The sequence below is a fragment of the Aspergillus japonicus genome, assembly GCF_003184785.1.
Source record: "Aspergillus japonicus CBS 114.51 unplaced genomic scaffold BO86scaffold_121, whole genome shotgun sequence".
NCBI classification, from domain to species: domain Eukaryota; kingdom Fungi; phylum Ascomycota; class Eurotiomycetes; order Eurotiales; family Aspergillaceae; genus Aspergillus; species Aspergillus japonicus.
Window position 1 is genome coordinate 16,752 of NW_020291758.1, and position 14,179 is coordinate 30,930.

The 14,179-nt window shown below is 20.7% G+C and overlaps 1 protein-coding gene across 1 annotated transcript; it reads left to right on the top strand.

Annotated features, from left to right (window-relative positions):
- Positions 1-12,160: 12,160 nt before the first annotated feature.
- Positions 12,161-13,705, top strand: BO86DRAFT_393759 (uncharacterized protein). Its single transcript, XM_025673087.1, has one exon. The coding sequence runs from the start codon at positions 12,263-12,265 to the stop codon at positions 13,466-13,468; it is 1,206 nt and encodes a 401-aa protein (XP_025521928.1). The 5' UTR covers positions 12,161-12,262; the 3' UTR covers positions 13,469-13,705.
- Positions 13,706-14,179: the final 474 nt, after the last annotated feature.

Here is a 14,179-nt window from a genome sequence, read left to right on the forward strand (position 1 = left end):
AGTAGTATATTAATTTAAAAACTTTATTAAAATTTTTTAAAAATAATTTTATAATTAAAATTTTAATTTTAAAAAATATAATAGCTGTTTTTATTTAAACTTTAGTAGATACTAAAACAAATATTTATATTTATATTAATATAAAATTTACAGTTAAAATAAAAATATTTTTAAAAATAAAATTATTTAAACTATAAAATATTTAAAATATAACTAGATTTAATAGAAGATTTTCTACTTTTTTAATATATATAATTTACTTTAATTTAATAGTAGAAAAAAAATTTTTATAAGGGTTCTTTTTCTAGTACTAGATCTAAAATTTTATAATATAATTTTAAAAAAATTATAATTAGTAAAGCAGAAAGTTTTACCTAACTATTATAAAAACTAATTAATATAATTTAATAAATTTTTATTTAAAAATAAAATCTAATTTAGATTTTTATAAGTAGTACCCCCCCGCTATATTAAAAATTAAAAAATTAATTAAGTATACTAAAAAAAATATAAAATAAAAAAATTAATTAATTTTTAAATTTAAAAAATATATAATAAAAAGTTAGTAGTTAATATACTATAAAAAGACTTTAATCTATAAAAAATAAATTTTATATAAAAATTAATTTTTTATAATTATAATTTATTAAAGTATTTTATTAAAAATAAGCCCCCCTCTAATAAAAAATTATTAAAAAACAGTAAAATAAAAAATTAAATCTAGTAATTTAAATATAAACTTTGTAAAATTTAGATAAAACTAAATTTTATATAACTAATTAAACTAAAGTACTTGCTAAAATAAATAGAATATTATATTTAAATAAAAAAATTTTAAAAAAAAAATTTATTATTAATAGTATTAGCTATTATAAAAGGCTGAGAGCAGCTGATTTAAAAACTATATTAATAAAAATAGCCAGCTTCCAGTAATATTTAAAAAACTTAAAGTTAAAAATTTTTATTATCTTTTTATAAAAAATAAAAAAGATAATTAATAAAAAAATATAATTATTTTTATTAAATAAAAATAATAAAAAATTATAAAAACTTTTTTATAATATTATAATTTAATTAAAATATTTTTTAAATAAGCTTTTAATACTCTACTACTATTTTATACTTATAATTATAAAATTTAATAAAATATAAAATTTTTATTTAAATTTTTTTTACTGTATAAAATAACAGCAGAAAAGCTAAAAGCTGTAAAATACTATATTATTAAAAATTTAAAAAAATTTATTATTTTAAGTTTTATTTTTTTTATATTATCTATTTTAATATTCTAAAAATTTAAAAAAGAACTTTATATATATATATATACTATTAAAAATTCAATATACTAACTAAAAAAATCTATATCTACTATTATTAATTAATAAAATTATTAATTAACTAAAATAAGCTAAAGTATTTATAAAGTTAAATATTAAATAAAATTTTTACTATATTTATATAAACTTTAATTTAAAGAATTTAACTGCTTTCTAAATTTAATATAGTATATTTAAATATAAGATTTTTTTTATTTAAATCAACTAACAGATCTACTATATTTTAAAAACTAATAAATAAAATTTTTTAAATATATTTTAATTAATTTATAACTGTTTATATTAATAATATTCTTATGTATAGTAATAATTTTTTTAATATTAAATAATTTTTAAATTTTTAAAAAATATTTTAATTATAATACTAGTACTACTCTATTATAATTCTGCTTATTTTATTAAATTAAAAATAAATACTATAGATAAAACTATTACTAAAATCTTTATTTAATATATTAATAACTAGTAGTACTTTATTTTATTTTTTTAAAAATTATAATATCTACTAAATAAAATTATAATATTTATAATAAAAAAATACTGGCTATTATTTAGTTTATAAAAATCCAAAGAATAAAACTAAAAAAACTATAAAAATTTTTTTAAATATTTATTAACTATAAGGTATTAAAATATTTTATAATCTTAAAAAGATTAAATATATAATAAGTATAATAGACTAAGTTTTTATTTAAATACTATTTTAAAATTTAATATAAACTTAAAAAGGTAAATATACTAGCAGATATACTTATATAATAAAAAAATTAATAAATTAATAAATTAAAAATATTATTAAATTATATTATATTTTAAATAGTTAAATTTAGAGATTTTACAACTATTAATACTACTTATACTTTTTTTTTAAATCAAAAATTACTATTAATTAATTAAATTCTATATACTAACTATAAATTAAATAAACTTATTTAAAAATAAAAAATATTAATAATTTTAATAGTTTTTATTTTTTTTAAATAGATTACTACTGTATAAAAAAATATGGTAGTATTTAATAAAAAAAAATATAAAAATTAAACTATTAAATAAAATATACTACTAGCTATTAACTGTATATTTTAAATAAATAAAAATTTTTAAGCTAATTAAATAATATTACTACTAAAATATTTAAAATAAAAATATTTAATAATATTTAAATAACTATATAATCTATAAGTATAGAAATTACTAAAAAAAATTATTATAAAAACTACTTTAACTACTTTTAACTATTAACTAACTATAGTAGTATATATTTATAGATTTTCATATACTACTAAAAAATATATAAAAATATAATATAATATATATAATACTAAACTAGTTTTTAAAATAAATAGTATTAATTTTATATATAAAAAATATAACTATATAAAATATTATTTATTTATTTATTAAATTTATCTATATCTAAGCTAAATTTTTAAATACTATTATTTTTAACAGAAAATCTTAATTTATTTTAAAATTTTAGTAAAAGTTTTATTATATTTTTTAAATTAAGCTAAACTTTCTACAGTTTACTATTTTTAAACTAATAAATAAACTAAGAATATAAATTAGTATCTAGTTTAAAAACTAATTTTTTTCTTAATAATTTTTATAATAATTAATTAAAAGTACTGTTAATAATAGACTTTACTACTGCTTATCTACTATATATATTTTTTAAAATATTTCTATTTTAAATAAAATATAAATACTAATTTTAACTATTATTTAATAAAAAATTTTTTATAAATACTAAATTAAAAAATATAAATATTATTTATACCTAAAGTATTATAATCTACTTTAAAAATATTAAAAAATTTATTAAAACTAATATTATTAACTTTTAAAAATAATAAGCTATATAAGCTAACTATTACTAAAAAAATCTTAATCCAGCTAAAAAGTAGAATATATATTAATTATTTTAACTAAAACTAGAAATAACTATTTAAAAAGCTAACTAATAAATAATATAGTTTTTATAAAATTTTAAAGTAAAAAAAAATTATTTTTTAAATATAATTATCTACTAATATTAAAGTATATTTAGTATTTTATTTTAAAAAAGTTTTAATCTATATTAACTAGTAATTTACTACTAAAATAGACTTAAAATTAAGCAGAACTAATAAATATATATAAAAATATAAAATATAAAATAAATAAAATTTTTAATTTTTATATATAATAAAAGTACTTAATATACTAAATTAAATAAAAAGATTTAAATAAAACAGATTTAATATAGTATTTTATTAGTAATCTATAAAATACTTTTATAATTTTAAAAAGTTTTTATAACTTTTATTTAATAAGTTCTAGTTTTTTAAAATATCTCCCGGCCTGGCTGAAAACTGCTGTAGAAAAAGTCTTTAAATTTAATTATTTTAATAGTAATTTTATATATAAATCTAAAAAATATATATAATTTATTATTATACTATAAAAATAATTTTAAAGTAGATTTAAAAAGTACTTTTTACCTATAGATAGTTAAGGCTAATCCGGAAAGTAATATAAAAATAAACTAAAAAATTTTTATATAAATTACTAAACCAGAACTGGTTTAACTTGTTTATTTTCTTTATTTTATTTCATATCTATATATAGATAAGATAATACTGTAGAGATATATAGCTGCCTTTTTTTTTTCTATACTTAAGATTTTATTAAAATAGCACCAAGTTAATAGGATTATATTAATCTGATTGGCTGTTATAGTTATAATTTTATTATTTAGTATCAGCTTAGCAGATGTAACTCTACTAATCTACTATTAAAAATTAAAAAAATTTAGAAGTTCTATCTAGTATAAAAGTTCTAAAGTTAATATAGTATTAAATAGCTAATAAACTTTTAGTAAAATCTCAGCTAGTTTTTATAAAATCCTAGTTTAAATATAATAGAATATTTTTCTAAAAAAGCTCTAAACTTAGTACCTGTATAGTATTAAGCTTTTAATAAGATTAAAAAAACTAAAAAGCTGGTATAAAAACAGCTAACTAAACTATTAAAATAAGATTATTTTATAATAAATATATTAATATATTAGCAGTATTCTAAGTATATAAGTATAAAAACTTATTATATTCTAAAATTAATAAAAAATTATATTTTTTAATTAAAAAAAGTCTAAAATAAAAATATAAAAATATATTATTAAAAATTTACTATTTTATAAAATAACCCTGGCTTTAAATAATAAAAATTTAACAAGAATATTTTTATTATATATAAGTATTACTTATATATTTCTGTAGGAAAAAGTCTTTGGTAATATCTACTAAATCTTTGTTATAATAATTAGCTAATAAACTATTTTAAATAATTAAAAATAAATATTTTTTTTAAAAGAAAGTTTTATTAGATAAATTTTTATAAAAATATACTTATCTATATTAAAAAGTATTTTATCTGTTAAAAAGTTATATTTACTAAATATAAGTTTTATAGTAAGTTTAAATCTCTACTAATTTTTAGTTAATTTTTTATTAAACTATTTATAAACTTTATTATAAGTCTATCTTCTATTATAACTAAAAATAATATTTTAAATTTAATTTTTATTATAGTTAATAGGTTTATAAAGTAGTATTAATTTTTATTTATTTTATATACTATAACTATTTTAAAATTTACTAAATTTTTTTATAAAAAGATTAAACTCTAATATAGACTACTATAAAATATAATTTTAAATAAAGGTTTTTTTTACTAGTAAATATTAGTTTTAAATTATATACTATATATAGATTAAACTCTGCTTATTAATAGTATTTTAACCTTAGACTAATAATTAAATAAAAAAAATTAGACCTTGTAATAATATTTTTAATATTGTATTAACTAGAATTAATTTAACTGGTCTGCTTTATTACTATTTGTTTAATTTATATATAATAATACTTTAAACTCTACTACTGGCTTTTTTTAAAGCTTTTTTAAACTATTTATTTAATTTTTATTTTTATACTAAGATTAGTACTTTTTAAAAAAAGATCTTTATAGTTAAAAATTAAATTAATAAGCTAGCTGTATTAAAAAGAATTTACAGAACTATTAGTAAAAAGCTAATAAAATATAAAAAAATACTATAATTAAAAGTATAAGTTAATAACTTTTAAAAAAAATCTGGTAAAATTATTTACTAAAAATTTAAAAATTAAGATTTTTTTAAAAATTAGCTCTGTAATATATTAGACCTTTAAAGATTTTAACAGCTATTAAAAAATAAATATATTAAATCTTTTTATTTAAATATTATAGTTAAATTTATAATATTTTTTATATATTATTATTAAAATAATAAAAATCTGGTACTGTATTACAGAATCAACTTTATCCCCTAGATTTAAAAAAAAAAGTTTAAAATTAAAAATATTAAAAATAAGTAGTATTTTCTAGTTAAATAAATAGGCTAAGTAAATATAATAAATAGGATTTAAAAAACTTTATAAATAATACTCAGCAGATAATTTAAAGCTATAGAAAATAAAAAAAATTTAAAATAATAAAAAAAAATTTATTTTTAAATATAAAAAAATAATTAAATTTATATTAAGTTACTATATTATATACAGTTAAATCTTAATATTTAAATATATAATTAAAATAAACTTTTAATAAGTTAGATTTTTATTAAAAAACTACTAAACTAATCTGGCTAAGCTATATTTTTTTATAAAAAATAAGCAGTAAAGGGCTAGAATTTTTCTATTTTTTAAATATAAAAATTCTGGGGGACGGCCTTACTACTATATATAGTATATATTTTATAATTAATTTTTTTAAAAAATATCTATTTAGCCCTAGTTTATAAAATAAACTTATTATTTTTAGATATTAAATAAATTATAGTTGGATTATCAGCAAAAGTATAACAGGCAGTAATAAAAAATAATAAAAAATTAAAATAAACTAGTTAAAATAATTAGCTTATAAATTAATAGAAATTTAATAAAAAATATACTATAATTTTAGTTTTACTAGTACTAGTTAGTTTATACTTATAATAGTAGATAAACTTAGCTGTTTTAAATATAATAGTTAAAAATATAGTTAAATATTTAATCTAAATATAAAATACTAGATTCTAGTTTAGTATTTTATTAAAAATAGTATAGTTAATAAAAAACTTTTTATACTAGTTTAGAATCTGTAAAAATTTAGCAGTATTTTTAAATATTTTTATAAATATTTAGTTTCTATTAAATTAAATAAATCTATTAAAAAACTATTAAAATATATTTAATTATAAATTTAATTATAACTAAAATACTGCTTATACATTATAAATATAATAGTATTAAATATACAGCCCAGAGTAAAGTTTTTAGTATTAGTAATATTAAATTTTTTAATACTAGTTTATAAATAATATATATAAAAAAAGATTTTTAGTATAATAAAAGTATTAGCTAAATAGTAATAAGTAGTTATTAATATTATAATAAAAAGCAACTAAAATAAGATATTAAAAAAGTAAATTAATAAATAAAAAATAGATATAAAGTAAGTAATGGAAACAACTATAAAAACAATATAAAATAAAAGTATAAAATAAATTTAGTAGAAAATTAACCTATAAAAAAAATAAAGATATTAATATACTTATATACTAAACTTTTTTTATTTATATATATACTTTATATTAGAATCTAATTAGATTATTAATAAAATATATTTTTTTACTACTACTAAATTTTTTATTTATATAATATATAATACTATAATATAACCCTTCTACTGTTATAATATTAAACCCTACTACTTTTAAAATATATAATAAAGCTATTTATAACTATACTACTATACCAGATGGCCCAGCTTGGTGGAGGAGAATAATTATTATATAATATTTTTTACTACAGTAATTTATATCTACTGCTATAGTAGTCTGCTTCTAGTACTAATTTACTAGACTTTTAATCTAGGTATTTATATTACTATATTACTTACTTCTTTTTTTATATATAATATATTATCTTAGAATCCTTTAAAGAAGAAGATTTTTTAAAAATTAGTCTTAGAATAGAAAAGACTGCTTTTAGACTATCTTACTTGCCTTGCCTAACCAGCGTCCCTACTGCATTAAGTAGTTTCTGACATTAGTTTATTTAACCTGCTAAAACTATTTAACCTAAGTCTATATTCTAAATTTAATAGACAAAACAGGTAGAACAGGTAAAATAGATAAAACAGGTATAATAATTAAACCAGATAAACTAAAAAAAGCAGAATAAGCAGATAAAATAAATAGACTAAAATAAGCAGATATAAAAAAACTAAGTTAAGCAGAAAAAGTAGATAAAAATAGCTAAAATAAATAGTATAGATATATTAGTAGTATAATATCTTAATAAATACTAAAATATATATTTCTACTTTTTTAAAATAAATAAATAATAAATATATAAAATTAACCTGTTAATTTTTAGATAGTTATTTAATAGTTTTTTAGCAGTTCTTTAGCAGTTCTAAGCAGTTCTATATAGTTTTTTAACAGTTCTATACAGTTTTTTTTTAGCAGTTTTATAGCAGTTTTAAGCAGTTTTATATAGTCTTTTAGTAGTTTTATATAGTTTTTTAGCAGTTTTTAGTAGTTTTAAACAGTTCTATACAGTTTTTTAATAGTCTTATACAGTCCTACACAGTCTAAGGGCCTTTTTATAAATTTTAATAACTAATTAATAATATAGTATTCTAAAATAAATAAAATATTAGTTTTAAATTTATTTTTCTATAAATTGCTAATAGTATTTTTTTAATATTTAAAAAAATAGTAAGTCTTTTTCTTTTAAAAGTTTTTATAATCTTTTTTTATTTTTTAGTTTTAGTTTACTAAAATGTTACAAAGTCAGCCTTTTTAGTTTTTAGATTACTATTTTTTTATTAGTTTTTAAAGATACTACAGCTGATAATCTTTTTTTTATATTTAATAATTTAATTATTTAATTAATTTAAAAAATGTAAAATACTAACTTTTATTTTTATTTTAAGCTTTATATAACTAGTAGTTCTAATCCTATTTTCAGAGATTTTTAAGCATATTAGTCCTTTAATAAAAAAAATATTTTATAAACTAAAATAATAAATAAAAAATCTATAAAGTAGTAGTTAAAAACTAAATATAAAAGTATAATTAAGTAGAATATTTTAAAAAAAATATTAAACTAGTTTTTAAAAGTACTTTTATTAAGTTACAGCTATCTATAATAAATCCTTTAAAATTATATTAAAATTAGAATTATATTTTTACTTATTTTCTTAATAAATATTAGAAAATATTTATAATAAAATGCTATTATTTACAGGCAGCTATCTATAAATAAGTAAAAAATAAATTATAAAATACTAAAAAAATTATTTTTAATAAAATATATATCTTCTATATTTCTAATTTTTCTTATTTAATTTTTATTAAAAATATTTTTTTATAAATAAGCTTTTTTACTATAAGCCTAGATAAATAGGCTAATAATATTTATTATTATTTTCTAGTTATTATTTATATTTATTAAATACTCTAAATTTTATATACTAATTAAAATAATTTATTTTATTTTATTTATATTAAAAATACTAATAGTAAAAACTATTTTTTACTATCTTCAGCAGAAAGTATAGAAGTATTAAAATTTTTTACTTAAATTACTTTTTAAAAATACTAAAATCTTAATTATACTAAATTATTAGATATTACTATTTTATTAAGCTTTTATAGTAGTAACAGATTATTTTATTAATTATAAATAGAATTATTATAAAATATTATTTAGATTTAAACTGTTTTATAGCTTTTATACTAGTAGCTACTTAAGTTTAGTTTTATTTAAACTACTTAAAAAATACTAAATTATAAACTAAGTATTTATAATTATAACTAATAATACTTTAAATAATAAAATACTATTAATAAATTTTTAAAAAAACTATTATATTTCTAAAGCTGTTAAGCTGTCTACTGGTTATATATTTACTATATATTATATATATTATACAGCTAAATCTAAAAAAACTTTTTAATTAAATAAATATAAATTTTTTAAAATAATAGAAAAAATTAGAGTAGACCAAGAAAGAAAATTATATTTAATAAATAAATAAAAAAATTATAAAAATTTTAAATAAGATTTATTATTTATATATATTTTTATTTTCTTTAAATACTAATATTAATTATTTATTAGATTTGGAAAATTGCTGTTTATATTAATAAAAGCTTTTAATACTATAAAAACTTTATTAAACTGTAAATAAAAAAATCTAAACTAATATTTATATAAATTATTTAAATTTAATAAAATTTTATATTTTTTATACTATAGTATATATATTACTTTTAGTTTATTTTTAATAAGTTTTATATCTAGTTTATTTTTTTAAAATATAAATAGATAAAAATAAATAGCAACAGATTAATTATTTACTATTAATTAATTAATTATTTTTTAAGTTTACTTTATTTTATTTATAACTATTAATATAACTGTTTATAATATTTTTAGTATTTATAATATTTTATTTACTTATATTAATAATACTAAAATATAACTATTATATAAAAAATTAGTTAAAAAAGAATAATAAAATTAGTACTTAAATATATATATAATAAGTTAACAAAGTACTATAAAAAAACTAATAATATTTTTAATAATCTCTATATAATTAGAATTATTTTTAAACCTTAGAATAAGCTGGAGTTTTTTTAATACTTAAATAAAAAAAATTAGGCCCTATAATATAGATAATTACTAAAAATCTATATTAAACCTTATTATAAATACTATACTAGAATATAAACTATATTAAATACTTAAATAATAAATAATATTTTAAAAATTAATATATTTATTAAATCTGCTATATCTTTTTAAATATAATCTTAAATTTTAAATAAAAGTATATAGTATTTTAAAAGCAGTAAGTTATATTCTATAATTTTTATAGTTAAATTTAATTAATAATATTAGATATAATTTAATTAATACTACTGGTCTTTTAAAAATATACTAAACTAAATATTTAATTTTTATAAATTTAGTATAAAATATTTTAATAATTTTAGCTAATAGCTTTAAAGTAAAACAGCTGTTTAACTCCGCCTAGAATATATACTATTATTAATAAAAATTATTAAAGCTATAAACTATATAAAACTTAATAATATTTATATATATAATATAGTTTAATATTAAATTAGAATAGCTTACTTTTATAAAAAAGTACCTCTCTATATAAAAAAAGTATTTTAAAAAAAAGCAGAATAATACTAAGCAGAAAAAAAATAAATATAATTTTATTAATAAAAAAATATAGGTTTAAACTATTAGAATATAAATACTTCTAACACAGCTTTTTAAAAGCTAAGTTTATATATACTAAAAAAAAGGTTGCTAATATAAAAATTTAGTTAAAAAAAACTAAATAATAATAAGATTTTTTTTAATATTAGCTATTTATATAATAATTCTGGAACCTAGCAGCATTTATCTAGGCATATTTTAAAAAGATTAGAATAAAATAAAATTTTTATATATATCTAAAAAACTAAAACTTTTAGTATAAACTAAAAAAAAATATTCTTTATTTTTAATCTATTATAAAATTAAGTAAAAAGTAGAACAGATTTTAAAAAATAAAAAAACAGCCTAGGCTTTTAAATAAGAAGAATAATAATTATTAAAACCAGTATTATATAATATAGAAAATGAACTAGTAAAATTAGAATATAAAAAATATAGACTAGCTATATATAATTTATATATTTTACAGGTATAAGACTGTTTATTTTATTTATAAAACTGCAGGACTGTACTAAACTGCAGTAGTATAGTCTTTAATAATCTAAAACCGCCCGGCGGTTCTAGGACTCAGGACCAAAGACCGATGCGGTCCGGTCTGGTGCAGTCCGGTCCTTGGTCTTTGCGGTCTTTTCCGAGGCCTAGAGAAGCAGAGCGAGTCTAAGCAATTGTTGGTGAAATAAGAGAGGAGTGCGGGCTATTGCAGATGCAAAGGGAAGGGCCCCTGCAGGTGTCCTATACTATGTAAGTTATGCGAAGTAGATTTATAGTGTCTTGTAAGCAGTGTACCTACTATCTCAAGCCTCGACCAAACCAACTATAAGATTTGTAGAGCAGAGCTGGCTTGAGGTATAAGTACAAGATATCCCTTTGGAAAGAATTTGTAATGTGTAGTGAGTGTCTGCATATACGATGCTCCAAGTTCACATAAGAAAGAGATTGACGGTATCCAGAAAAAAGTCTACACTAAACCCAGACTTCTGGGAACTACAGTCTACAGGCGATGAGAATAACCAGTACATCTCTACTCACAGGATGACCCAAGCTGAAATCGAACACAATAAACTCAGGGCTCTTTGAAAAGGGCAGAATTGATTTTCTTTACACATTACGACATTGCACGTAGGGCTAGTGGCCCGCAATGACGGATGACATCATAGGCAAAAGGTGCCACCTTGTAGGTGCTCGGAAATGAAGTAATCCATCGGAGAGTCCTCGCAATGACAACATACCATGTGTGACTAGCTGTGGTGATGAATCAAGATAGCCATCAAGCCCGCAAGTCCTTGACCCTGATTGGCTTTGGTAATGCTCGTCCAACGAAAGTGTCAAATTTGGATGGTGATTGACGCGCCTCCCCGAACCTTGACGAAGAACTGATAGTCATAGTAATTTACAAGTTGGGGTCGGGAATCCTTGCAGAGAATTCCCGGAGAGCCGGCTTATTCTACGTCATTAAGATCATAAGAAGGCACTCCGAGTCTATATAAACGGATGATGGCCTCTCTCAAGAATTTCTAGCTAAATATTACCCGAGTAACAATACCTGAAATCTTGTCTGCTATTCACGTTTTACTTGTCATTCTATCCATTGCATCTACATACTTACAGCAACCCACCATGTCCAACATTATGAACCCCATTGATGACCCATCGTACAACGTTGACGCGACTGAGGAAGCCTTCGGAACCAACAGCATGGAGTCAAACCACAGTGCCGGGTCCTTGGGACACGCCAATGCCAGCCGCAATCCTTACAACAGCAGCTCTCAGCCCATGGCCTTCGACAAGCCACAGGCGGGTAGTATGGACGGCGTTCACCCCATGGCGGGTACGATTAACTCATACAACGCCTTCGGCGCCTCGACTGCTCGGCCATCGAGCCAAGAAATGTCTAATACAAACACTGCATCGCCCAATGCAACCTTTGGGCCAAAGACCGGTCAAGGCTTTCAGGAAAACATCCCACATCATTCGGCACCACATGGCACTATCAGCCCATCGACGAATCTCACTAGCGGAGCCACTCAATCCACCTCTACGAATAGGATGCCATCCCCGACAAGCCCTCTGGGATCCTTGGCAGAGGATGCCGATACTGCGCGTGCGACGGCCAATCGTGGCAGTGTCCAGGCGGCGCAATACAGTACTGGTCCGTCCGCGGAGATCAACGATGGAGGTCGTCGTACCTCGGACCAACTATCACCTTCGAAAAAGCATCATCTAGAACACATGTCGAGGAACACTGATAGCCCACGAGCGGAGCCGAATGGTAGCAGTACCCAGGCGGGACAGCTGGGATACCACAAGCCCGTACCAGATGATGGTACCGCCGGCCTCAAGTCGGGAAACAGTGCCTCGCGCGGATCCCATAGTGGCACCGAGTCGCAGAAGCACGATGCAACTGGTGATGCAGCAAACGCATCAGCAGGGAACAAGAAAGACCGCATGGAAGGGACGCTAGACAGTGACATCAACGGAGAGAAAGTGAACGGCATTGCTGGTGTGATTCCCATCTCTGGCAATGCTGGCCCGACTACCACAAAGACATTCGACCCACATGCCACAGTGGGTGGCGGTAGCCGCCACAACATCGACACTCGGTCCTCAACTGCTGCAGAGCCAGGGATTGGCAAGATTGAACCCAGTCAAGACAATCGCGCTCACTCTTCCGACATTGCTGGTAGCAGCTACAACACTCGGGGCAATGGTTCCGTGCAGAGTAAGACAGAACCCCTTGACAGCCAAAGCCCGGGAAAGACTAGTGCCGGTATGACGTCGGGCTTGGAGGGTTCTGCGTCTCTGGGGTCTCAGCGAGTTGCATAGATGGAATAGTCATCAGCGCGACGAGTAAAGAAGAATTTTGAGATCCCAATACATATTACGAATAGAAATATCTACAAATGATTAGTGAGACCTTACACACTCCCGGACGTGAGAAGCTTGAAATTGTTGGAGGTATTGTATAGTTAGGGTGCTGTGGGCCCTTGTTTTGTGGATACGTACTACGGAAGGATATAGTGGCCACGATATAGTGGCCACTCTGTAAAAACAAATACGCCGGCAAATTAATAAGTAGTAAGAAAATCAACACTATAGCAACCCCAACAACCCTAATAAAAATAATAAGAGAGATTCTCTAATAAAGAAGTCTTATAACAATATCTTCAGCCTCTAAAAACCCTAAAGATCCTAATGTAAAAGGGGTTGTTATAATCACGTGATTAAATGGCTCTAAGAGGATTATAAGGTCCTTAGAAGAAGAGATAAGCTGCAGGGGAGGAGGAAGAGGGTAAGGCAGGTAGGTAAATAGGCAGGAGTTACAGAGAGTCTTAGGCGGTTAATCTTAGGCAGTTAATACTGCAGTAAGGATACTTAGTAAGGAAATTTATTTTGTAGAGTGGCCACTATATCCTTCTGTATACGTACTGTATAGTATGTAGTTTGAAGTTTCCGTATCTGTATTTCGTACTGTGCAACCTTGAATCAAACCCCCGCAATGACTCTGAGAGACGGATACTACCCCGCATGATAACT

Excerpts from the sequence above, each read along its gene's own strand:
- BO86DRAFT_393759 (XM_025673087.1), top strand. The coding sequence starts at position 12,263 with ATGTCCAACATTATGAACCCCATTGATGACCCATCGTACAACGTTGAC.